The following is a 27034-nucleotide window of genomic DNA, read 5'->3' as shown; positions in this document are numbered from 1 at the left end:
AAAAGCAAAATGTATGCAAGCAACAGAGGGCAAAGATGCCTCAAAGAAATAAGAGGTTAAGTCCACAGTTTGCCTGAGGGAGGCATGGACTGCTGAGCAATGAATGCACTTGAATTAAAAATTAAGAGATGAAATGAAAAAGCAATCAAGGGTAAGAATGAGGCACAGTGAAAAGTAAGAAAATACAAAGCCTTGCACAGTGATTATGTCTGAAACAAATCCAGCAAGTGTAAGAACCATCAGGGATCTCCAATCAGGTCAAAACCAGAAGACCAAATTACCAGGTCAGCAACACTGGTCAGTGGCCAAGGATGTGATCCCTCTCAGCTGGGGCTGTGGGGGACTCAGGTGTAGAGCAACCCAAAATAGGAGCACTGGGCTCCAGGTTTGGTTTCCTACAAAGAGAGGCAAGACTGAACCTTGCACCTGCTCGCACACATAGATGCCAAGATGGTGATTCTCTTCAAAACAACATAAAACAAGTTGATGGCAGGTTATAACAGAGATGTTTTTAACAGAAATGTCAGAGGGGTTAAAACCACTTTGGATGAGAGGGTGTTGAATGCTGGGTATTGGTAAAACTGAACCATTACTTTGTCATACAGAGTGGTTTTGCTATCTTAAAAGCAGACCTGAAACATAACAGTCCTAGAAGTATGGCAGGTCTAGAAGGAGCAGGGACACAAACCCTGTCTATTTGCTGCATCAGGGCCATAGGGAGCACTGCCAGGGAGCACAGGAGAGGAAATAACATACCCTCACACTCTGGTACTCACACTCTGGTACACCACTTGATGCTTTCCTTTAAAAGTAGATTAAAACTCTGGGTCAAAAACTCCCCCTTCTAAGTAGCAGAAGGAAAGACTTTGTTTTCAGGAGCATTGCCTAAAGAAACAAACAGCAGCAATGAGAATAGAAATGGAATGACCAGTGGACTGGTGACTGCATCCAGCTCTGGGGTCTCAGCACAGGAAGGACATGGATCTGCTGCAGCAAGTCCAGAGAAGGCACCAAAACGATCAGAGGGATGGAGCAGCTCTGCTGTGAGGAGAGACTGAGAGAACGGTGTGTGTTCAGCCTGAAGAAGAGAAGGCTTCAGAGTGACCTAATTGTGACTCCCTTCCAGTACCTGAAGGGAGCTGACAAAAAAAGAGAGAGAAACATTATTACGAGAGCATGGAGTGACAGGACAAGGTGGAATGGCTTAACACAGACAGAGGGCAGGGTTAGATTAGATATTAGGAAAAAACTCTTTGCTGTGAGGGTGGTGAGGCACTGGAACAGATTGCCTGGAGAAGTTGTAGATACCACACTCTTGGAAGTATTTAAAGCCAAGTTGGACAGGGCTCTGAACAACGTGTCCTTGCAAGGTGCAAGGTGTCCTTGTCCATGGCAGGGAGCTGGAATGAGATTGTCTTTAAGGTCCCTTCCAACCCAAACCTTTCTATGATTCTATCATTCTGTGACTTCTCAGGCAGCTGAGTTTATCTGCTCCCTGCTGGTTCTGCCCCTTCCATCCCATTGCCATCTCTCCCCTGATCCTGTGATCCCCAGTACAGGCTCCAGAGCTCCTCTGACCTCTGGGGAGGTGATTCAGCTCCTTGTCTTTGCCAGGTTAGTTAGGCACAACAGGGATGCCTGCACCCCAGTCCTCATTGCCTTGAAATGCCCTTGGGAATACCTTGTAGAAAGATCAGCATGGCTGGATTCTCAGCTTCTCCTGCTATGCCAGGTTAGACACAGTCACTTTAAGGTGATGGCCATATTCCATAAATACACTTTTTTTTTTTTTTGTATTATGTGTAGTTTCAAGACTTTGCTTTGTCCTGAAGTTTGCAGTGCTCTTCTCTGAAAAAAACCCACCCAAAATCAAGACCTGCTTTGTAGCTTTGTGAGGGATTCATCAAGGTGACTCACAGGATACATGTCATTTCTCTGGCATAATGTTTCCCTCTGGTTAGAATTGGAGGCACAGAGCTACCTGACCACAGAGATGACTCACTAGGTGACCTTCAGCTTACGTCTCCTGGGGGAAATATTTCAATGAAAAGAGACTTTTTACACTGGGATAGGTGGTCTCAGGTTATAGTTAACACCTCCACAGGGTCTTACGAACAGTCCAGAGGAGCACAGGGCAGGAATGGGGCAGGAGCTCTCAGCTGACCTGAGGTGGCTGTAGTTCCTCAAACAACCAGTTTAGGACAAAATACAACTCAGGGCACATGCAGCCTCTGCAACTCCTGCTGTTGCTGTTATAAGTACAACATGATCTTGTGGTACAGGACAAATGATCTCTCGAGGTGTAGTCCAGGTTTATTTTCTGTAGGTTTATTCTGTATGTTTATTCCTTATTTGCCCATTCAGTGCAAAAAATTATCATAAGCTATCTTTCTTATGTGATAAGGAATGTCTAGGAGTTGATTTGCAACTGTTGAATAAAAACTACTTCAGATGTACAAAAATGGTGGTATTACCTGAAGTCATGAGACTCTGATATTAATTAGGGCATACACAGACGTAAGAGCGATGTTTTATTCTCATTTAAAAGATGTAAAGCTTTCAAACAATGCAGGCTGCCTGCATGGGAAGGTTTTCTGCCTCTTGCTGTGTGATTCTTAGAGATATTGTATGTACCCCCTCTGGTAGGCCCCAGGGTAATCTATGTTTAGAGTCTTTAAAAGTTTTGAAAGTGTATTCTCTTCACTTGGCTGAAAAAAAAAAGTAGTTTTAAAGGTGCAGTTTCCCTTCTTCAGCTAACACTCTAACACTCACCCTTTAGAGAAGTCAGGCTGGTAAAACACCCAGAATTTAGTGAATTTCCTGCCAGTAGAGTATTGGCATATAGGAAAGTATTGCTCTGATATTTTTCCCTTGCCAAGAGGAAGGACTGTTCTATTGATGTCTCCCATGCTACAGGTTGGGAGATGAAGACAGATTTCAACATTTTTTTACTGTAGTGGCAGTTTCCTGATGTAATCCAGGATTATTCCCTGCTGGCCAAACAAGAGCTGACAAAACAGGCTAGCCCTCAGCTGAGCATCTGATTCAAAAGAAAATTCAGCTGAAAGGCGAGCACTGGAAAGAGGAGTCAATACCAAAGCAAGAGGCAGCTCTGGATTTAAGCAGAAGTCCACAGCATTTAACCCACTTTAGCAGATCAATGCAGTGGATTTTTAATCATCACATTAATCCTAAAATAAAAATAATTACCCCAGAGATCCGCATTAAAGTCCCTTAATTATATCTCATTTCATCATCCTTTTTTACTTGGGATCAGAAGCTACAGGGACCGGAGCTCCTCGATGTCATTCTCCAGCTTGCAGTTTTTCTCTCTTTTGTTGGGACTTCAACTGCCACTACAGGGATGAGGCACTGGCCCTGATGAAAGCACCCACGTCCATCCCACTTTGGGGAAAACTGAAAAAGGGCCAAAAAAAAAAGGCGGGCAGGATTCTGATTTCCAGTGACCCCTTTATAAAACAGCAAAGGAAGGAACAGAGAACATTACGCGGTGGGTGGAAAAGGTGTGAATGCCTAGAAATTCAATCTCTGCATCCTCCCCTTCTTCCAGCAATGCCAGGAGCTCATCAGTATCTCATAAGGAGAAAGAGAGGACTTGACCAGAGGCTGGGCCCCTTATCAAATTTCACTGAGCAGAGTTTATTTCCTCTCCTGTCCGCAGTCCTGCCACCCCCACAGATGCTTTGGGAACATGGTCATGGGCAAACACAGACCATGAGCCTCCAGAGAACCTCTATGGACAGTCTCAGGTGGGATTTTGTGGCGATCAAACCAGCCCATTCCCTGCTTTTAAGGGCATCTGGCATGGCACAGCTTACAGCCAGCTTTCCCATCTTTCTCCCAGAAAAGGATGCCTTTCTCCACTCTGCTTTCTGGGACCAGTCCTGAGCTTATGCTGTCCCCTGCACTGAGCCCAAGCTGCTTGCTTTAGGTCAGATGCCCTCTGCCTTGCTGACCTTTGCCCATTTCCACCATCTTCTTGCAGAGAAAAGAGCTACCCCGTTGTTGTATTTATACTTAAAAAGCATTGTACATTTACTGGAGTAGCAGTTTTCAGGTTTCTCTAAACACACTGGGGAATTTCTTCCCTCTGCCTTGGGAAGAGGCCTGGGGGCCTGTTGCTGTTGCTGGTGTTGGGATGCAAGTAAAGGCCATCACCAAACAAGCAGCACATGGAATCCCAGTGAGTAAATGGCTGCAGGTTTAGGCAGTGTCCCCAAGATCCAGCTTGGCAAGTGGCACCAGAGATATAAATATCCCACTTCAGCTCTGCAAGGATCCTCTCCAAAACCACCAGCTCCACCGTGGTCCCTGAGGGACCAGTTATAACCTGTCCAAGGAACCTCACAGTCAGCATTGGCCTCTAGGACGGGACTTAGCACCAGAGGTTTGTGAAATAAAAGAGTTATTAGAGGTTACAGCTACCCCTGCACGGAGCAGGCTGGAGTCAGACTGCCAGGGAGTGGTCACCAGAAGGTACTTCAGGGCGTTAGGACTGAGAGAGGGAAAGGAAAACTGAAAAAAGTAACTTCATGATAACCTCATGGCAACAATGCAGGCTGCTACATAAATCACCTTTCTGTTGTCAATAACTGGCAGCCTGGGACTGCCATGTCCTGCATTCTGATTTCCATGAAAGATGGGAGCTGCCATTTCCCAGATGAAAGGAGCTGAGGGGCTCTTTCCCTGCTCTGAATGAGGGGAGGGGTGAAGCCCTCTTTGAGACTCTCTCACATGATTTAAAAAAAAAAAATCAGAAAAAAGGAAAAGAAACAAATAATTACAAGTTGGAATTATAAATAAATAAGCAATAAAATAAATAAATAAATAAAGAGCGTTTTCCAGTCCAAGTGATGAAATGCATGCACATGTCCCTACTTGAGCCACTTTGATGGCAGAGGGCTCAGAACCAGACTTTCTCCTTTCAATCCTGGGAATTGGACATCAGTCTTTTTTCATTCCCTGATGATGACAGCAGAGGCTCCCAGGGCACAAGGCAGCACAGAGACAGGCCACAGAGATCACTCACTGGAAGAGTTTTGGTTGCATCTTCTCATAATTTTATCTTTACTCTGGCATTTTTCATTTCAGTTTGTGCTTGGGATCTATTTCTCATTGCTCTGATCCTGTTTCAGTCACTTGACTTAGAGAAACAAGGATTGCTAGGGCTGCCAGACCTCCAGCACAGATGTGAAAAACTGAGAAAATAATGCAAGATGAGACCTCAACCGGCCATAAAGTCAGACCCTCAACACCAAGGCAGCTTGGTACTACCTCTTTCTACCTACCAGGTTCCTGAAGCCCCCAAACATGGAGATTTTATACCTCCTTGGATAACCTTTTTCTTTAAAAGTTTTCCATCTGGCTAAATTCAAATCTTTCCTGCTACAGCCTACACCTATGACTTCTTATCATGTCATCAATCTTTACAGACATGTATTTGTTGCCTTCCTCCTGTCAGAAGTAGTTTGGGTATTTCAAGGCAGTTATCATATCTACCCTCCTTTTTCTCCAAGCCAAACAAAGATGTTTTCTACACCTCTGCTCATTCTTGCTCCTTCCAAAAGAGAAAGTCACATCTTTCTGGAACTGAGGTGCCCAAAAAGCAGACAGAGCCCCCAGTCAGAGGGGCTGTGCAAGGCACACAAGTTTCTTTGTGGATAAACAACACTCCTGTCTATACATATTAGTATCATGCTTGTTTTTCCCTCCCAGAGAGAAATGTTTGCTGATTTGCCAGCATTTTGCTTGCTCTTGGCACAAGGCAGACAACTACACGGGTTGCAAACAAGGCAAGAACCAAACCATTGATCTCTTCTGGCAGAATGCAGCTTAATTCCAGTAAAAAATTCCACAGCAGCTGCCTATACTACTGAAACCCATTTACCTCAAAGCATGAAAGATGCACATTCCTCTTCATAAAATCATACAAGCTGTAACTCCTCAAACTAGATTTAAGTAAAGCAAACTCTGCATGGGTCAAGGTTAAACACTTAGAGATCCCCACTGGTGTTTGCTGTGAAAAGAGCAGTACCATTTTCAGATGAAGGACTGATGTGCTCTACAGCAGGGCAGTCTCAGCAGCAGTTCATAGGAATAAAACAGTGAGAAAATAAAGCGCTCCCTCAGTTATTTGCAAGAGTATTATTGCCACTTTGACTTTAGGAATTGCATCTGCATGTTTGTTTCTAAAGACATTAAAATCTAAGCAATGAGCATGCTACCTTAACTCAACCTCCCCCCACCCCCTGAGGTATTTCAGCCAGAACTTACACAGAGTGGGAATCCCGTAAGGCAGGACCTGATCGGGAGCAAACACTCAGGTGGTGCAAGTCACTTTAAGGTAAATGCAACCTATATTTTTGCGACAGCTGAGGATTAAAATATAACCTAAGAAACTCACAAAACGTTGTATTCTGCCTGACATTCTCCAGCATTCATAATCTAAGACATTACAGATGCCAGATGCACCTTCCTAGATAAGGTGTTAATGTTGTCAGCACAACACCGGGAAGTGGTTTGTACTGTTATAATGGTTTGGCTGGAGCTCTGTAGCTCCCACTAGTCCTATCAGACAACTTTTCCTGTTCCCCAGAATCCCCCCTTACCTTTTGAGATAGTTTCCCCCATAGAGGATCTGCTGCAGCAAGGTGACCACAGCAAAGGCGCAGATGAATATGAAGAACAAAGTTCTGTTTCCCAGCAAATCCCGGCTTGACGAAGGGTCAGTGTATCCCATCCTTCCTAAAAGCCACTGAAGCTCCACCGGGTAAAATTCAGTTCATTGCCACCTTCATGCCCTTCTTGCCGGGAAGCGGAGGGGAAAGCTCGCTGGCTTTTCTGTGAGCAGTCCAAGGACAAGGTATCCCATTGTTTGGTCCTGCTGCCCCTTCCTTGCCCCTTTTGGATGTTAGCTCCAGGACTGTGCGTAATGGCTTGCTTCCATGGTAAAGTTTCCAGGAGATTCAGACGTGGGTAACATCTAAAATCATCTCTCAGAGCTCTTCCAGCGCAGGCAGCTTATGCTGTGAGAGAGGCATTCTGTTCCCTCTAAGCCTCTCTTGAAAACCCGCTGCTAGCAATTATCTACTTCAATCCCATTTTCATATTCCAGATGGGGGAAGCTGCAAATAAACCAGAAAACTGCAGCCAATGGCAAGCACGGGGCTCCGGCAACCTGCGTTGGAAACACATAGTCGTCAGCTCTTCTCCGCTTCTGCTCAGTGATTCCAACGAAATGTGCTCACAAGGAGACGTGACTGGGGCGTGCTATTATTGAACAAGCATGTAACAATCATGAGGGTTTCATTCAGTCCCCTGCAAAAAAAAAAAAAAAAAAAAAAAGGAGAGAAAAAAAAACAGAAAGAAAGAAAGAAAAGGAAAAGGCATCAGCAGCAGCAATCTGGTCAGGCTATCAGGAATGTCAGGAAAGCTGCATTCCGTGCAGCAGCGTGCTGTCCCTGCCGTAGCATTTGCATGCGGCATGCAGTGCCTTCAGTCATACACCACTCACTATTTGGGCTCCTCTCTTTCCCCTGGTTATTCCTCTAGAGTAAGCACAAGCAAGGTCACTGTGCATCCCTTCAAGGACAGAGCTCTCAGCTCCTGCATGCTGATTTATTGGAGGCTCTGAGTAGCCTCACAGCCGCAGAGAGGGAGCCTGCCTCTCAGTGCGGGCTCTGAGAACCATTCATTTAAAGAGACAAATATTCTGATTGTTCCTCCACCAGGAACAGTTCTCTTTTGAGAGGGCAAAGCAACAAGACCTTGTCCACGGCCATCGTAACTCCTCTAAAAATCTCCCCATTGTCAGGAGAGGCTCCGTTCAGCTCACAGGGAAATCAATGGGAGTTTTGTTGTTCATTTCACCGGGAGTAAAATCTGCCCCCGACCCTTGGCTTCTTAAAACAAGTCCCAGCGAAAAGCTTTATCCATGAATGAAACTTCCAGACTAGGAGGTTGTTTTGCCCCAATAACAGATGGGAAAAGGGTTTTTACAACAAAATGTGTGGGGGAAAAAAATCCTTTGAGTAAGAGAATAGGAAGATTTTTGTGTGAATAAATCTTTCAACAGTTAAATCAGCGTATGCAAAGTGCTGTAGTGTGCCAGCAGCCCAGCTGTGTGAAACAGCAAACAGAGATTGTTCATGGACTTTGTTTCAGCTGTAACTGGTGCTGCATGGGAAGGAGGGCCAAAGGTAACTCTGTGCAACCCTTTCAACCCAGATCCTGAAGCCAGGGCAACAGCAACCTAGGTGAGACAATCAGTGGCTAAAGCAGGCTTTGCCTTACCTAATTTTAAGCAGTGAAAATAACACCAGTGTTTAAGGTAGGAACCTGGTCACCCTGAACTCCCTCAGGCAGGACACCAGTCCTTTAGACATCCCTGACTTTGCAGAGAATTTGTAGGGATTCAGCCCCTGAGATGTCCTTCTTCAGTCCCTCTCGCAGCTCCCACACCTCTATTTCTGAACCCTGCTAAATGCTTCAATTATCACCTGTGCAATATCAAAAGAGTGATGATCCCGGGTCAGATCAGAGTTTATCCAGCCCAGAGCCTTGTTCCTGGCAGTGGCCAGTGATGGATACAAAAGCAAAAGCAGAAGCAGAGGGCAAGGACACACTGATTCCTTCTTGGAAACACTCTCCTACCATTTTGTGATTCAGAGTTTCGCAGAATCAAGGAAAGAAAACCAGTATTTAGGTTAGAAAAATAACTGAGTTGGATGCAATCATTTGTACTGTACTAGGAATAATACACATATCAGGGGACTGCAAATTAAACAGCAAAACCAGTTTGATTCCCTGTTGTCAAAGTCATCATCTCTAGGGCCAAATATGTCTCTTTTAATGATCAGTTTATGTAAGCCATATAATATGAGATCGTTTCCATACAGGAACTGTACCATTTAGATGGATCTAACCATATACACTTCTAAGAAACAGAAAATCAGAAACAGCCATCAGAATCTCAGTCTGAGACTCCACAGGACTCTATACAGGCAGATTTGTATGGAGAAGCTGAGAGACGAGGCCAGTAAGGTCAGATGTGAAGGAAAAGGAATTTAATGCTTTGAATTGTTTGGTTTCTACTTGTAGTTTTGAAAGTCCTCACAGAGAAATTTTCCTCAGTTGCTCCAGGAGTTATTTTACAGTAAGAGCAAAGTATCAGAGAATAGAATTTGGCTTTTTATGACCTCCTATGGGTGTAATGCCTGTCTTGCAGATTCTTATATCACCTAGGTTTTGGTGAAAACACTCTGAGCCTTTCCTCCTTTATTCCCCTCTATCCAAAGGGATTTTTTTCTTGACATCTCTGCTGTAGTGCACCAAATTCCTGAGCCGAGCAGCCACTCTTTCTCCTGGACTGACAGCCAGCCAGGGCTGCAGCAAACAGCCCATGTACCCTGTCAGTCTTTGATTCTCTGTGTCCTCTCATCGTTCTCTGCTGTATCACAGCTGGCAAGAAGACACAGCACCTGAGAGGCCTGTGAGCAGGAGAGCTGCAGACCTAAAGCAAAAAGCAAAGTAAGAAGATATCTATTATAAGTGTGAAGGGTTTTCTGTGCCAGATCTCGCACAGACATCGTTCCTGATGCCACATGGAAAAGAAATCTGTTTGCTGCCTTCAGCCCAGTATGACAACAGCACTGCAGAACTGGAAGCAGAGCAGCTCTGCGCCAGCATAAAGGAATAGGATGCCTATTGACAATTTTTCAAACGGTGCTCAAGGTTGCCTGCAATTTTGTTGTGAGTGAAACAGTCATATGGTTCATGCAGAAGGGCTGAATGAGCAATGTCAGCACTCATTCCCAGGGGCCTTGGAGAGTCTGACTTGTCAGCTACAGGCCTCCTTGAAAGCATCAGGCCTCTGAAGAGAAAAAATTAATTTTTTAAAACAATTTTACACCCTGCACCTAAGCAAGCAACAGGCAACAAAAGACCTACCCCCTCCAGATTTTGAGAAGGTTTGGAAAACACCTCCAAGAGCATCAAATCCAACCATCCAATCACTGCCAGGTGCACCAACAACCCATGTCCTCAAGTGCCACATCTACACGATTTTTCAACACCTCCAGAATGATAGACACAAGCTCAGAAAGGGTATTCCCATATTGGTTGATGGAGCACAGACTTCAGAGGTTAAAGCAAATGTGGCAAAATGGAACCGCTCATAGCCTCGCTTAATATGAAGCTACCAGAAGCAGACAGTCTTACACGTGTCTGGCCTTTATTTGTTGCATGTGAGCTGCTTGCTAAATATCATCAGAGATAATCTGTCACAAGAAACTCCTCCAGCCTGAGCAGGGAGACTCTGAGTCCTCTAACACAAACACAAACGTGCTCCTTACAGTGACACCTCCCATGGGAGTCCATCATTTTCTCTTCAGTCCTAATGAAGCAGGTCACAGCTTTTCTTTTGAGAAGAACTTAATATTAAATCTTACAGACAAAGAAACCAAGACCATGTTACCGAAGCTCTACACAAGGAAAGATGAATTGGCCAAATGGCAAAACCTGATGAGAGTCAGACTCTACTTCTCCTGGGTGGGGAATAAGCACATGTCATCTCTATCTCTCTGCTGAAAGAACAATCCACAGCGCTTCCAACTAAGCTGTAGTTTGTTTTTTAATGCAAATGAATCAGAAAAATTCATTTCTTATAGGCAGGTCTGATTGGGAATTTTTTTAAGTACCTTTCACTGAACCTGTCATTTGAATTAGTGTTTGACTGATCATGCATTCTAATTTCAGCTGAAAGCAAGAGCACTTAGTGCTTGGGATATCAGGATCTGTCTCTTGGCGGTTGAAATCACAGAATACATAACTGGACATGTTAAACTCACAGAATTGTACGGGTGCAGAGTAAAACAAAACATGCTTCACATTCCCCATCAGGGTTTTTTCTCTCCCTGCGTGCTCAGCTGCTCTCCTTTCCATCACTGACTAAAGAACTTCACACTCAGTATAGCAGAGTACTACGGGCTGTAAATGGTTCGAGTAGAACATTTTTCACATCTCATTTTCCCCCCTAAATTAAAATTAAATCATGTCTATTTACAGTTTCTACAATGTTTGTGTAAACTACTAGATCCCTGACTTTGCAAAGAGCTGGCACGTAGGTATATGACTAGAAGGTTCTGCTGAATATGAAACTCATAAACATATGCTTATCAATATTAATTCTTTTGCAGATATAAACCATGAATTTATTAGCATAATCTAGTGCTTAACACAACGTCTAGTCCCCCATCACTGCCACAAATCCATATGTCTTAAACTGAGATATTGAAGGCAGATGAGAGGATTCAGCTAAGATGTAAATATTTATTTTCTTCTGAGCTGGGTTAAGCCACAAGGAGATGACAACAGCTAATTTGGCATCAGTCTGCTTGCTACCTGTGGAGGTGCCTGAATTAGAGGAAGTGTCCTGAAGACAACATATGGCCTGTACACTGGATATACATTGCATCACCTATTGAATCACGGCCAGTTTCCTTCCAATTATGGATCATATAGGGGGAAAAATGTCCCCATGAATAAAACATCCCTTTTTTTATGCTGCTGACACCATCCCTGTGTGGAAAAGGAATGAAGTCTTCCCCAAAGGAATGTCATCTTCCTCTCACTGGTAGGGAGCTCTGATGCAGAGGTTTCCATGGCTGTAGTGCTGTACATTTACTATTGACAGTTCCTTTGCTAAAATGTATAGCCAAGTGCAAAACCAAGCTGGGCTCAATGCTAGGGAGAGCTTTGCTTTCCCAAGGGCATTTCCAGATTCCTAGAAAATACAGGAAGTTTAGTGTGGTTGTTACGATCCTGTTCAGGCTCACAACAACAGCCCTGCAAATAGCTGGGAACAGTGGAAGCTCATTTGCTCTGCAGGGAAAAAGGCACAGGATGAAATTTCGTTTACAGGAATCATCTGCTAAAAGAATTACTTTGATTTTGGAGCACTGCATGGGAGCCTCAGATTTAGCACCAAATCAAGAGGACTGAGATGTTGGTAGAACCACAGAGGAGTCCAAGGGTTTCCATGGCCAACAGTTGCTCTCAGAGTAGGAACATGATCCTGCCTCTATCCCAAGCAAGTCATAACTCCCACCTAGTTCATCAAAACCCTGTTTAAAACCTTCTATTGAAAGCCTGGAAAGTGCTGGAATCAGTGGCAGCCACTTTACAAGTTTAATGGCAGTTGAAAGTTTGATATTTCTTTTTGATGAAAACATTCCAGCATTAACACCACAATGAACAAATATTTCCCATGACCAGAATAAGGATCATACATCATCTAATGCCAAAAACCACAATTAATAATTCTTTCACTATTTTAACATGTATTTTACAGCAAAAATAAAAATGTTAATCTGAAATATTTAAAAAAAATCTCTAGTGTGGCATATGAAGTAATTTGCAGAGATAAAGGTTAATTTTCAGAGACAACGTAGCAGATTTTGTAATAAGTTTTGCTTTTTCAGTGAGTAGCACTAATTAGAATGGGGGTAAATACGAAAAAGAAATTATCCCTCTGATTAATCAGCTAATTAAATACTTCAAAAATTTTACACTACACTTATAATCAAGACGTAGAAGAGACCTATTATGGAAAATTATTTAGGAAAAGTTACCTTTGCCTTTTTATCTCAGTTCTGCATTGATTTTGTATTCGAAGGAATTAATTATATTCCTCTTGAATTAACCATCAGCTTCAGTTCACATGACCTTTCAAGCAGCCCAGACACTCAGTTTTTGAACCCTTTCTCATGATGTCTGCCTACAGCACTGATAACATTCCTAACTACATACTGTAGCAACCAGTGTTGTCTTGGGTAGTCTGCCTGTTCACCTGAATTATTCCTCTACCCAAAGCCAATATTCAGACACATCCATGTTAGTCCATGCTTAGTTCAGTCCATGACAAAAATTATAAATTAAAAAAAAAAAAATAAATCTGGCTTCCGTGATCTTCAAAAACCCTCATTCTTCATGAAGCATATATTATTTTGCTCTTCTGTCACTGTGGAAATGCTCACTGGTATCTGGACAACCAACCCAAAGAACAGAAACCTCTATCCTTGCAGCAGTGTGACCAGGCACATCCTTCTTCCCGTCCTGTGACAGTGTGGATTCAACTTTTAAGCCCTGCATAGTGTCTGGTCTGACCTGCATGTGGCTACAGAGATGCCTGTTAACAAAACTGGCCACCCCTTTCAAATTCCTTCCTTTGGATTTTTGATCTGCTGTGAATCCCTGGGTCTGGATTACCTGTATTAGGGTAACAAACGAAGACTGTTCCTGGAACAGCTGGGCACTGCTGCTGGGCATTAGCAGAGCCACTTCTTGCCACCAGCATTCATAACTTAAGCAGGCAAGAAGGGAAGGTGAGAGAGGGATTTATTAGCAGCCCCCTTGGCAGAGAGCAGGAATTGCAATTTAAGAAACCGTGTTTGACAGCATGCAACTTGCTCGGCTTGCAAACACGTGCTGGGATGCAAAACCAGGGCAACCATAGTCCATTTGGGTGACAAACAAGCCTGGGAGTCTAAGGGGAGAGACAGACAGGCAGGTGGAGAAACTCATCCGTGGACTGGGCCTGGATCACCCATAACCTCTACGAGCAGCTTGAGGTTTGCTGGCTCTAAACATAAATATCACAGCACTGTCACAGGCAGTGCTGACATGGGCAGAGAGATGGAGGGCCACAGAAAAACAGGTATTTAAGCATCTCCCTCCTCTTGAAATTTTGGGAGTTAGATGAAAATCCCTGTTCAGCTCTTGACTGCGAGTGAGTTGTCTAGGCCTGTAATTCAAATGAGGACTTACAATGAGATCTTCAACTCAGCTGAAGCTTGGGTCAAGCCTGGGGATTGCCTGACCTGAACATGGCAGAGTGTTTGGGGAAGTTGCAGCTACCCAAGAGCCCCAGCATGAGCCTAAAAACCCTTCCCAGGCTGAAGGCAGAGGTCTGTGCCTTCCCTGCTCACACAATCAGAGAAGCCACGATCACAGCTGACACACTTTTAAAAGCATCACTAGTTGCCACTAATGAATGATTGTCCACTCTCATATCCTTCACAAGAAAATGCCAACAAGAAATCTCGTAGCTGAAGCTTTTTACAGGGGCCTGGAGTGACAGGAAAAAGAGGAATGGCTTCACATGGACAGAGGGCAGGGTTAGATGGGACATTGGGAAGAAATTCTTGACTGTGATGATGGTGAGGCCCTGGTACAGGTTGCCCAGAGAAAATGGGTCTGCCTCATCCCTGGAAGTGTCCAAGGCCAGCTTGGATGGGGCTTGGAGCAACCTGGTCCAGTGAAAAGTGTCCCTGTCCATGGTAGGCGGTGGGACTTGGTGAGCTTTGAAGTCCCTTTCAACCCAAACCATCCCGAGATTCTCTGATTTTATGATTCTATGATTTTGTGATTTTATGATATAATATTTGCTATATTCCACCCACTTCTCTCTAGCACAGGACCACTAGTACAGCCTCCTATCCATCAGACAGAAAGTATTTCACATTTATCCACAGTCTTCCCTAGTCATGTTGACCTTTTGCTGGAGAGCAAAATAGCTGAGTACAGTCAATTGCTTGTGGTTTTTCTTTAAGAACCTTAAGTGGGGAAGACAGAATGGTAGTTTATCCACAGCCAATATCAACCTCCAACACAGGGAGTTGCAACAGCATCTGGCCTACAGGATCCAGTGCTGTACCAGCAGATATTAAGGAAATGTCTCTGTCAGGGAGAGAGATACCCAGGAGAGCTCTCCTCTGAGGAGAGGGAAGCACAGCATGGCATTTAGCTAGATTAGGTTTTAGGGTGGTTTTTTTCAGAACGTTCACATCACCATCACCTTTATTTAAACTTCACTTTCAATCAGCTTTTTTATTTTCTTCCAGGTGTATCCAGCTGCTCCTCTGGAGCTAAGAAATTTGTGCGTGGGTTTTCTTGCATGCACTGTGGGCAGGAAGGTATGTGGGAACTATAATTCAGTCACTTTAAATCACATGTAGCTGAAGTTTGAAAGGAAAATAATAATAAATGGTTCAGATTGTCAGGCTCGGTGCAATTCTCAATCAATTAAAGCTTATTTTAGCATCAGGGCAGTTTATTTTTATAATGTTCTCCTGGTATTTTGATGCTTTCATGTTACTGTGTAGCTAAAAGGTCTTGCTGGGAACAAATTACTCTTGGTAAAGCATTTTCTGAAGTGCAATTTTAGTTTCTGTCATATGACAATAAATAATATCTGCATGAGCAAGCAGCAGCAAGAAAGTAGCTAGTGGCAGTGAGAGAGCAAGGCTTTGGACCTGGGTAACAGAGGAAGATAAATCTGGGACTCAAACACAGCAAAACCATGGTTGTTTGAGTTCAGAGGCTACCAAACTATTCTTCATTGCATATGACTTTCAAATGTGATTCAGTGTGTTGAGACATTCAACAGTGAAAACTCACCAATGAAGATATTCCTACTTGTTGCCTTTTTCATCATCTGTTTATAACTAAATATTGCATCTGCACTTTTGATCTTCATTTTGTGATGTCATTTTGACTCCCATTTCACGCACGTGGATGACACAGGAACACCTAAACCAGCATTCCCAGTCCTCCTTTGCAATCCATGCTGCACTTCACAAAACGAACCACTGTGTCAGATTACACTGAAAGTGTCACAGGTCCAAGAACTGGCTAACTGATAAGGAGAGCTCTTCCCTGATGTTACAACAAAAATCATAACTAGCACTGTTAGTGGGTCCTTGCAGTCTGTGGAAGTAGCTGGCAAACAAGAACAGTGCTGTGAGTTCACCTTCGTTGGAATCACAGGCGAAACATTTGCTTAATAACAGGGGCAATAATCACACTAAATCGTACTTTTTTTTTTTTCACTGTGACAAAGAGGTTAGGGAGGATATATACTGTTGCATGCTGTCACTATAACCTGATTCAATTTTTGCTCTGAGCTTTAACAGGCAAAGAAATTAAAAGCAAGGTAGAAAGGGTATATGAAGAGTGACCCTTACCCTTTTTTAATTTACAGATTTCTAGACTCCCAGTTTCTCTTGAATTTCCTCCTTTAGGCCTGGGGACATCCCTCATAATACACTGCACCAGGTAAATGTTTTCCACTGACTTTTCCCAGCTGGAAAAATTTATCATTTCAAATACAAAGCAATAGGAAACTTTCAGCACAGCTCAGCACAGTCATCTAATTCCCTCAGACAGCTCATGCTCAGGTGCTATGCTCTCTCCTTGGGTACCACTACAGCTTTGCCTTGACAATCCAAGGAAGTTGTAGCTGAGGTCTACGCACAGAGCATCCATTTCTCTGGGGAAAGGAAGGACAAACCTTTTTCCTCAGCATTGCTCCTTCCAGATGGTGAAGCAGAACTAGCTGGCACTTCAAAAATCAGTGTTTTCACAACAAACACCGTGCTGTGGCACATGATCTAATCTGGATGGTCACCAGTTCCACAGGAATACACACCTTGCTCCGGGCCACGCACCTGGCAAATCCCTGCAAGTTCTGACCAGCCCTACACTTAGATTCACCAGCTGCTGCCTGGAGCCAGCACATCACCCTTCCCTAAAATACACAAAAAAGCCATTAACTCAGCATTTCATAACCACTACCCTTCCTTGCAATGTCCACTCTCCCATCATGGCACGTCTGTGCTCCAGAATTTAACGTGTTCCTGTTAAAAGTATTATCTTCCCAGCTGCTAGTGAAAAGTTACAGAGCTACAAAATAGTTGCAGTTCAATATCCACCCTGGCTGATTTCAAACTACAGCTCCAAGTGCTTCGTTCCCCATTGGTTTTAATAGGTTTCTAATGTTAAATGTAAGAGCTTCGATTAAAAAATTGTTAACAGTTTTGTTATTTTTGCAGAACTATCCACTCCTTTTTTAAACATAACACCTTAAACTTTCTCCCAGTACTCCAAAAGCCAAGTTCATCCTAATCCTCGTTCAAGGGGGGACACGAGCTCTATCTTCAGCTGATTAGCTGAAGGTTTTGTTTCGGAGCTCTGTATTTTACCAGGCTTTCTTCATGACTGCAGGCAGAGCTGCACCACAGTGCTGAGGTCTCCAAGCTGGCTCGGGAAGGCAAAAAGACACTTCTGCAACAGCGTGGCTGCTTTCAGCACTTGAACTGTGATTTCTGCATGGTGGGGAGAAGTCATCTACCACTTTATCAGCTCGCCTCACACTCCACGTGCAGTGCAGGCGAGTATCTTTGCCCTCCTTGGCATCTCTTCCCTCATTTCTGAACCAGCAATTTCTGAACATTTCTCAGCCTTGCAGCTGTATTGCAGGAGTAACAAGGACAACTTTCCAATTACTTCATAAGGCAAAAAAAAAAACTCCTCTGCCTTTTAACCTCTGATTTTATCACTCTGAGGACCACAAGAGCAGGATCCATCTGAATGGGCACAGGACTCACTTTCCCAAGCAATTCCATCTTTTACATCCCCCTAGATCATGTAAGACAGACAAAATCATACATAGCTCATGGGAACCAGGAAATCTTGGTATTAATGGCACTAAACATAGATGTACTTGACTCCCACCACCAATGTATGTGCCTACACCTACCAAAATCCTCCAAGCAGTTAGCTGAGATTTAGTCAACACACTATATGGAGAAAACAGTTCTTTTAATCCCAAGGGATCTCAAAGATGTGTCAAACAAATCACATCCTAAAAATGCCTTTGTCTTTCCTGACTATAATGGGAGTTTGGGATGACCAGTACAGTTGCAGGTGGGATGGCAAAAGGGCCAAGTGTGAAAATAGCATGGAAACAAGTTGATGTCAAGTAAATTCCATAAAGAGTTGAGTTATGATTGTTTTCCCCTTAATATTTAATCCCCGGAAAGTGCCTATATTATATCAAGTGAAGTTGTCACAGAAAATCACATTTCCTGCAGCCTTATACCACAGAAGGGGGACAAAGCCACAGCATTTCACCTGGTTATACTCTGGCCCTCTTATTTCTATCTCATAGCTACTGTAGATGATCATCAGCAAATGAATAAAACATACTTTCATGCGAATGGAACAACATGTGCCAGCTTTGCTGCTGGCACTCTGTCCACATGACTAGCCCTCCCCTTTGCTAACCCTTCTTCCCACTTCTATTATTAACCCTCCTCTCACAGACAGAAGGAAGACAAGGTAAATCTGGGATGTTTCTTTCTCCCCCAGTAACATTAAGAAATGGTCTGGGATGCGTAGAGGCCGGGATTTACATTTGCAGACAACATAAGAGGATCAGATACTTTGTAATACCATTTCTCATAGAACTGAAAGGATTTCAAAAGCAACACTAGTAAAATAATTTGAAACTGTTACAAGGAAATGCCCAGTTACATGGCATGTAGCTTTTGGAACTTCCTGCCTCAACCCAAAGTCCTTACTGTGCTTCAAAAACTCCTTTGATGACCCATGCAAAGGGTAAGAGCATTGACAGATTCACAGGCTGGGTACAAACACTCCAGAACCACTTTGTGAGCCACTGAGACCTTGCTCTGCTTGGCTATTCTCTGATCATCTGCCAGGAAGGTGGGAGATAGGGACAGCTTGCATGACCTGAAGCATTTATTATTCAACATTTCCTTATTTTCATGCTCTTCACTAACATGCCTGACCTCCAGGTCACCCCACAGGGATGACAGGGAGTGATGACAGGAATATAAAATGAAAAAAATACTCATGTTTGCATAATTCGGCCCCTGGAAGAAGTCTTAGAGTGAAATTGAAAAATCTAGAGATTATTAAGAGACTCTTCCGTGGTTTTTAGGTTATGTTTCACCCTTTGGCCATGTCACTTGCCTACAGAATAAATAACACCTGCTATGGCAATAACAAATACAGCTTACTGGGGGCAGAGCTCCTGGTGCGCTTCTTTATTTGCTAAGAACACTTCAGGAAAAGGAATTTGAATGCCTGCAAAGAAACCTTCACTTGCTGCACCATTTGCAGGGTAGCAGAGAAACCCTCAAACAACAAGCAGCCAATGACTGGGTAAATGCCAGATTTCACTGAGTTGTGCCAGGGACGTATTTGGCCATGTATTTTTTTGTCTGTACATCCCCCATAAAGTTGAATCATCAGGCAAATTCTGCTTAATCAGAATCTAAGCCAGTACATGCTGAAATCAATGGGAGGCAATCTTGATTTCCAAGGGAGGAAGCAGAATCTAAATCACTTTATTATCAATTCAGACTCACTTTTCTTTTTTTTTTCTTTCTTTTTTTTCTTTTTTTTTCCTTTTTTTTTTTATGTTCTTACAGCAAAATGTACTGCTCAAGTGGTTTTAACCCATCCCTGCTACCACCAGTAATAGAGATCCTTAATCCAGCAACTGGCCAAGCACCCTCAAGCTTTTAAAGCCCTAGGGAGAGCTTACAGCAACCCTGGGAAGCATCCAATATCACGTTGGACTGATAAACAGAACAGCTATTTCAAGCTCTTTTTCCCTATTTGTTACCATGCTGGATAAAAAGGCATTAACTAATTATTTTAATTGCACTTTTTGTAGTATTTCTCATGGGACCTGGACTGCAGCTGCCTCAGCTTGATTCCCATCTGGCTGGGGGATGGGAAGCTATTATAAAATGTGCTTTCCCCAGAGTGAACAGGGCTTTCTGCTGCAGCTGTCTTTGTGGAGGTGGTGGAGCTATTGGAAACAGGTGTGTTGTACGTAAATGCTCCCTGGCTTGAAAATACCTGATGGACTCCAGCAGGAAAACTTCAATCAGCTTCACGGGAATCAAACCCAGCCAAACTCCCACCCCACCTTTTTTAGTGGGGAGGCAAACACACAACCATTACTTTAAAAGGAACGAATGCACCTTTGTGGGACTGATGCCTTGAAAAAGGTGTTTATGGATTTTCAACACGAATTTTATTAGTTTCTGAGGGCAAAACATTCACAGCTCTTTGGAAGAGTCATGATCTCACAGGTGATGGATTATCTGCAACAAGATTCAGATCACTTTTGGAAAAATAAGCTCTTAGGAATGGAGCAAAGGAAAACACCCCCACAGAAACCTGATTAATCAAGTACAATTGGCAGCAAGTGTAGAAGAGAGGTTGCCTTCTTTAGGAGGCATTTTTTAGTGCAGTTGAGTTCCTGCTTGGCTCCAAGTGACGTTGTGTTTTCCCTACTCCCGTTCCTGTTTCAGGCCTTGTGAAAGGCTCTCTCAGAATCTCAAACCCCACATGTCCCTGACTCATTTTTGCTTGGGCTACAGTCTTTTACAGGTGCTCTGTGACAACTAAGAGGGGAGGTGATCGGGATTTTCATCCCAATTTCCTCCCAGTTTTCATCCCAAAATCCTACTTGGGTTAAAGATGAGCTACATCACATAAAGGTCACCGAGTCGGGTGTCAGGCATTCCCAGGAGCTGGTCAGATCCTCTTCTCCAGAAGTTCCACAGCAACATCATCTCCTGAACATGCTGCTTGGCTTCTCTTTGTTCTCAACTCTTTCAGGGAGGGTAGAGGGTGGCAATTCCCCCCTCACACACAGAACGGGATAGCCAGAAGTGGGCATCACTACTTCCCCGTGTCTGATGTTAGGGAGTTAACTTTTCCCCCCTGTGTTATTTTAGTTCATTTTCAGGAAAAAAAAAAAAACCAACAGATGTACCCAGGGATCAGGAAAGGAGCTTTGGGAAACATTTCTGTTTTTTCACTAAACAAATTCTGACAAGCCGAACATCCAAAGTACAACAGCTCCCTTCCCCTCTCTGACCTTTGCCTCCCAGCTTGGGGAGGTTGTCAAAGGCCTCTTCTCCTCCTCTCACATTTTCTGCGTCTGCAGCCTGGTCTGTGCATTTGCTTGAAAGATACCCTGGGGTGAAACAGCATCTCCTGATTTGGAAGCAACTGAATTATATAATTATTTTGTATTTTGGGTACAGATAAGGTTTTCTTTGACTCTCCTACATCCGTGCAACTGGTTAATGAAAGTGCAGCATCTGGTCTAATAGGCCCTAATTAAAAAGAAAAAAAAAATATGATTTTCTCAAACACTTCCAACTAGGTGTTCCAGACTACATTATTTTATGGAAAAGTTCACGGTGTGCTGGGGCAGAATGGTGTTTTAATGGCTGAAGAAAACATGAAGCTGCAGCCTTAAAAGCACTACAACCTGGCTTAAGCTGGAATACAAATGGAAAAATCACACCTGTCCTGTTCTCATCTACCTGTGTCTGCTCTTGCCCTGCTCCTTCTCTTGCACAGCATTAGTGTTGCCATGGGTTTTTCATGATTAACAGAGAGGTAATCCAGTTTAGAATAAACCCAGAAGAAAAACAATTTAAAAAGGTTAGCTTCCCAGCACACAAACAGACCCCAGAACAACAGAAGAAGGGATGCTAGAGAGGAAGATAGAGATGAAGGAGTGAGAAGATTGGACTCTTCTGTCAGCTGAAAGTGTTTGCAAAATGATGGCCTGAAAAAGTGACTTGTGGCTGAAAAAGTGACTTCAGCAAGCCCTGCTGAATCTTTGGACAGCACAGTATCACATCTCTATCACATCTCTCTATTTTTGCACGGCACAGGCTGATTTTCCAACGAAACCACCCCACCCAAGCAGGCAGGAAGATAAAGATGTTTCACTCGGGTGGCCGGGACAGAAAGCCCAAGAGCCGTGTGGAGATGGAGGATTTCGACCAGAGGAGAGCTGCTGCCTCACCCTGTGACACCTCAGAAGAAGGGCTTGGCCTCTGTTTGCCTCAGCTGGGAGAGCTGGTGGGGAGGGACGTGCGGGTGCTGTGGCTGAGCTGGATGTTGCGTAACCGAGCTGGATGTTGTGTGGCTGCTCGTGGGCAATTATGTCCAAAGTCACAGCAGTGATGCTAGAAAGCTCCAGGCATCTCCACCAGATTTTGCTGGCCATTAATCCAGCAGAAGGCTGCTAATGGCATCTGATCACTTTTCTTTGCGCTACTGCTATTTAAGGCCACTCTGAAGGGCACAAACTCTTCCCTATTATACAATGCAAGACTCAGACAAAATAATAACCCTGGGCTTCAGAGAATGAGTTCTCAAAATGACAATAAACTAACAAGATGTGAACTTTATTTTTGAAGTCTCCAGCCATGGAACTGAAAAGGAATAAACTCTTGAAAAGCAAGGATCTCGGATGATAAATGAAATTTCATCTAGTTAGAGTGGATGAAGAATTCATCCACGACACTTCCACTACTAAAAGCCTTTAAAACAACACTCTGGTTATGAACCATACCCACTGCAAAGCTGTACTGCACTGCAGCTCCACCCAGCATCCCTGCACATGGAGAAGTGCACAACATCCACCAGGAAGTTCATAACATGCCAGTGTGCAGCAAAGATTTTCAATATGGGTCAGAGAGGGATGTGCTTGCTCAGGAAAAAGGGCATCCAGCACTGTTCCCTCACTTCATCCATGCACAAAGAGCTCCTGGAGCAAGTCCAGTGGAGCTTGACAGAGATTGGGAAGGGAGTGGAGCATCTCCCTGACAAGGAAAGGCTGAGGGAGCTGGGGCTCTTCAGCCTCAAGAGGAGACACTGAGAAGAGACCTCATGTCTGTCAGTGCCTGCAGGGAGGGGGCAGAGGTTGGACCAGGCTCTGCTTGGGGTGGGGGGTTCAGCAATGGGACAAGAGGAATGGGCAGAAACTGATGCCCAGGAATTTCCACCTGAACATGAAAAAGGTCTTCTTTGCTGTGCAGTGACCGAGCACTGAACAGGCTACTCAGACAAGATGTGGAGTTTCCCTCACCGGGAATAATCCAGAACCGTCTGGACACAATCCTGTGCCACGTGCTCTGCAATGGCCCTCCTGGAGCAGGAGACCAGATGACTCACTGTGGTTCCTTCCAGCCTGAACCATTTGGGATTTCTGTGAAAGAGAGGACCAGACCCATCAGCCCCAGCTGGGCAAACTTTCAACACCTGAAGATGGTATCAAGCTTAAGAGTCTTTCCAGTTTTGGGGTGATAGCTTTTAGTGTGGCTATGCAATGGCCAGCCCTGTCTATGGCACATTATTGTGGTTTGTCCCTTCCAGAAAAGGTAACAGACACATCAGTCACTGTCTGATTTGAAAAGGACTCACACAACAACCTGGAGCCACTGACTTTGACTATTGCTCAGATGTTGGTCTAATATGGGAGGGTAACAGACAAAGCTTTCTCAGAATCTGGAGAGTCATCTATCACAAGCAAAAACAGAGCCAAGCTATTGAGAGAGGCAAGGACTGTGCTTATCTTGACACCCAGGCAGCTCCTTCCAGCCCCGAGGAAAGAGGTCATCTGACTCAGAAAGGATGGTGAGCACCACCACATGGGTTAGTTAATAAGAGATGTTGCTTCACTGCAGATAAAGACAGTGATGTTGAAATTGTGTCACTCGGCATGTGACACTGCCTGCCTTCCTATCTGTCCCCAGGGTCTAATCTACAATCCCAGTATGATCCCTCCTGCCCTGCATAAGGAAAACTCCAGGGGAGAAGGTGTAAGAGACTGGGAGGGTACTTGGAAGTCAGAGGCACAAACTCAGTGACATGAACCAGCCAGACTGAAAAATCCCCCATCCTACGGAACCACTCCACTACAGGACAAGGTTAGGAACAATGGCTCAGCTCTGTCCAGATCTCCTAAAAACACACTGAAAACACATTTTAAATCACCTAAAAAATGGTGGGTTTTCTACAGGCTAGTGAATATCTAGAGGGAAAACTAACCAGCTTGTATAGCGAGTCGAACACAATTTTTCATTTGGCTTGCAATCAAAAGAAGATGAAATTATGTACCAAATCCTACCTGCACAAGTACACAGGACAGCGGTGTAGCTGAGAGCAAAATTTGATTGGAAAAAAAAGGAGTGAAATGACCATTTCAATCCCTGCTGCAAGCATTCCTGATTAACGCCAGCTGATAGTTTTAGAATAGTAGGTCTGAGGATTAAAGTCTTATGTAGGCTGAAAACACTACGTCACATCTCTAAAATTACTTTTCTTAGTATCATTTAATACTCTGCATTCTCTTAGGATCAATTGTTAGGTCCTCATTCACTAATGGGAAACCACCTCAAATCTAGTTATTATTTAGGGTTACTCACTCGCTCTCAGAGTCCTCTGTAAGAGATTGTGCCTCCAACTGTGCTTCATCATATTTTTTCATTTGTACTCTTCAAATGCTACCGTAATGGTTTCCCTGGGAACCAATGGAACGTCCTACATGTAGATTAATGAGAACTACAAGCCCTGTTCTTGTTTTACACTGATAATTCTTAACACAAAATAGTAATGCAAAGTCCATTCACTCAAATATTTTAACTGTAAATAACACAGTAGACTTTCAGACTACCATCTGACAAAAAAATTGCATTAAAAAAAAATGTACTCGGCTCCTTAATTTCATGATCCCAATGTCCTCTCTTTACATGTTCAGCTTCCAAAGGTCAGGCACTAGCCTGCTTTACCTGTCTTTGCTCTGTTTATTGCAAATAGTAGAAACTACATTTTTTGGATGTCACATTTTACAGAAAGATTCTTTTAAAAAAAGCTTATTACATTAGAAGTGGCAGACAAAATATTTGATTAACACCCAATCTTGATAGCATTAAAGACATATTCTGTGTTTTTTTCTGAACTGAAGTTTTTAAAAAATTAAATACAGCTTCCTTTCTGGAAGAAAAGTGTCCTGGGCCTGCTCAGAACATGTGTGTGGTGCATAAAAAAACAGAATTTGTCTGATTGAATGTTAGCTCTCTTGGTGATAATCTGTAGAAAAGCTGTTCAGCAGACAACTGATATGACCAGCAGATGAAAAAGGGCACCTCCAAAGAAAGCTCCATTTCTTTTTCAGGTAGGTACTGAGGCAAATCAGCCCTTGGGTGTGCTCCTCTCTCCCCACTGACTTCAGAAAGTGCTTAAATGACTAATTTAGATGTGACCAGCAGGTCAAGGGAGGAGATTCTCCCCCTCTACTCTGCCCTAGTGAGCCTACACCTAGAGTGCTGCATCCAGGTCTGGGATCTTCAGCACAAGGAAGATGTGGGGACCTGTTGTAGCAGGTCCAGAGGAGGCCATGGAGATGCTCCAAGAGCTGGAGCTCCTCTGCTGTGAAGGTAGGCTGGGAGAGATGGGGGTGTTCACATGGAGAAGAGAAGGTTCCAGGAACACCTTATTGTGGCCTTCTAGTGCCTAAAGGGGGATTATAAAAAATATGGAGAGCAACTTTTTACAAGGGCAGAGTGTGATCAGAAAAGGGGAAAGGCTTTAAACTAAAAGGGGAGAGATTTGGACCAGATATTAGGAGGAAATTCTATCTCAGTTTTGTTGTAAGGCAGCAAGAGCTGTCTTCTAATCATGGAATCACAGAATGGTTTTGTTTGGAAGGGACCTTAAAGCTCATCTCATTTCACCCCCTGCCATGGGCAGGGACACCTCCCACTGCCCCAGGTTGCTCCAAGCCCCATCCAAACTGGCCTTGGGCACTTCCAGGGATGGGGCAACCTGTGCCAGGGCCTCACCACCCTCACAGCCAATGATTTCTGCCTAATATCCCCACCTGCCATGACCAGGGACAATTTATTGAAGGTTGTTACTTCTGGACATTCTCTGTTCCTACATTCCACTGGGAGAAAGGTCTACCCTAAACTGTGGCAGTCTGCTCAGGGAAGTTCCAAGGAAATTCCACAGTTTCTCCTAGCAACCTCTTGTAATGTTGAATGAATGCTCCCACGAGTCCACTTAATAAATTTGCCTTGAAATTCTACAAAACTTTATTAATCTGTTTCTTTTCTCTCTATCTATGTAATGCTGCCAAAAAATAATCAACAGTGAAAATCTCATACAAAAAAAATAATTCAGTATGTGGCCCAGAAAATCTGGTGAGTTTTGAGGCCCAGGACCACAAGCAATTTGCTTTCAGCCCTAACTGAAGCCATTTTTTTCCTTTGTCAGATAAAGAAAAGTGCTGCAGATGGTATTCATTTACCTAACTAATAATACCTCTCATTTTGTTCTAAGCCTTAAGAGATATCAAAAGCTTAAATGAAAAGAAGCAGGAGCCATGCCACTTTTGCTGAGCTTAAACTGTTTTGCAAGTAACAACACTATTGGTTTTCTGGTGATTTTAATCCCAGGCCAGAAGCCACCAGAAGATGTGGATTGCTCCAACATACAACACAGCAATATTTTTTTGGTTTCACCATAAACAATACAAGCTTCTTGAGAAACAGATCTACTGAGGTGTGAACTGGTATTTTTATTATTAGCTGTCTAAGTGTGAAGTGTATCAGTTTCAGCTGCAGGTCTAGAAGGTTGCCCATTGCTAAGAAATTCCACCAGCTGTTGTCTTATTTCCAAAATTTAGTTACCCATTGAACTTGAGGTTCTTGGTCTATATATGGTTACCTTTACATGAACAAGTACAAAGGTACTGAAACTGAATGATACTCACTTTTCAGAACAGAATGTTGCAAGCTTGAAATGTCATACAATGCATCATTTAATCAAGGATAGAAAAAAGCCCCTTACTAGGACGCTGAAAGGTATTTCAGAACTGAAATACTAAAAGTAACTGTAAAATGAGCATGATTGAAATATAAGAAAGGTCTTTAACAGAGAAGATAGCAGTTAATAGTTTGGGAACTACTACAGAATATTGGCTCCTTGCTGGGATCACGTGGAAAATACAGTCCCTCCAACAAAGATGATCACACACAATTTTTACTTGTAAAATCACTTGTGGGATATTGACAGGAGCAGCAGCAAAACGGAACTGATAACTGAGCACACAGTTCTCACACTGCCAGTAAAAACAGGCCAGCAGCTATTATTTCCTTCTCAGATCTCAAGTTGGGATATATATAACTGAGTTCACAAACTGGAACTGCTGATTGGCCCAGTCTTAGAGCTCCAAAAAGTGGCATTTTGCTAAAACCACATGAGTAGCTAAGAATGCAAAAATGCTGCCTGTGGTTAAACTTGCCACACAGAAGGGTTCTCTTCT

General features: G+C 43.5%; 1 protein-coding gene across 4 annotated transcripts in view; it reads right to left on the bottom strand.

The window, feature by feature from the left end:
* ST8SIA5 (ST8 alpha-N-acetyl-neuraminide alpha-2,8-sialyltransferase 5) overlaps positions 1-27034 on the bottom strand; it is a 67281-nt gene that overhangs the window by 37288 nt on the left and 2959 nt on the right. For 2 of the 4 annotated variants that reach the window (XM_051803730.1, XM_051803733.1), the window contains exon 2: positions 6630-7338. In XM_051803730.1, coding sequence (XP_051659690.1) covers positions 6630-6760 — 131 coding nt within the window. In that variant the 5' untranslated portion in view covers positions 6761-7338. Of the gene's footprint in view, positions 1-6629; positions 7339-7534; positions 7630-27034 lie in introns of those variants that run through there. The other 2 variants (XM_051803731.1, XM_051803732.1) reach the window with 2 other exon arrangements.

This window comes from Manacus candei, unplaced genomic scaffold (genome assembly GCF_025592945.1).
Source record: "Manacus candei isolate 608988 ecotype Guabito, Panama unplaced genomic scaffold, ASM2559294v1 h1tg000059l, whole genome shotgun sequence".
Lineage (NCBI taxonomy): Eukaryota > Metazoa > Chordata > Aves > Passeriformes > Pipridae > Manacus > Manacus candei.
This window is presented reverse-complemented; position numbering and strand designations above follow the sequence as displayed.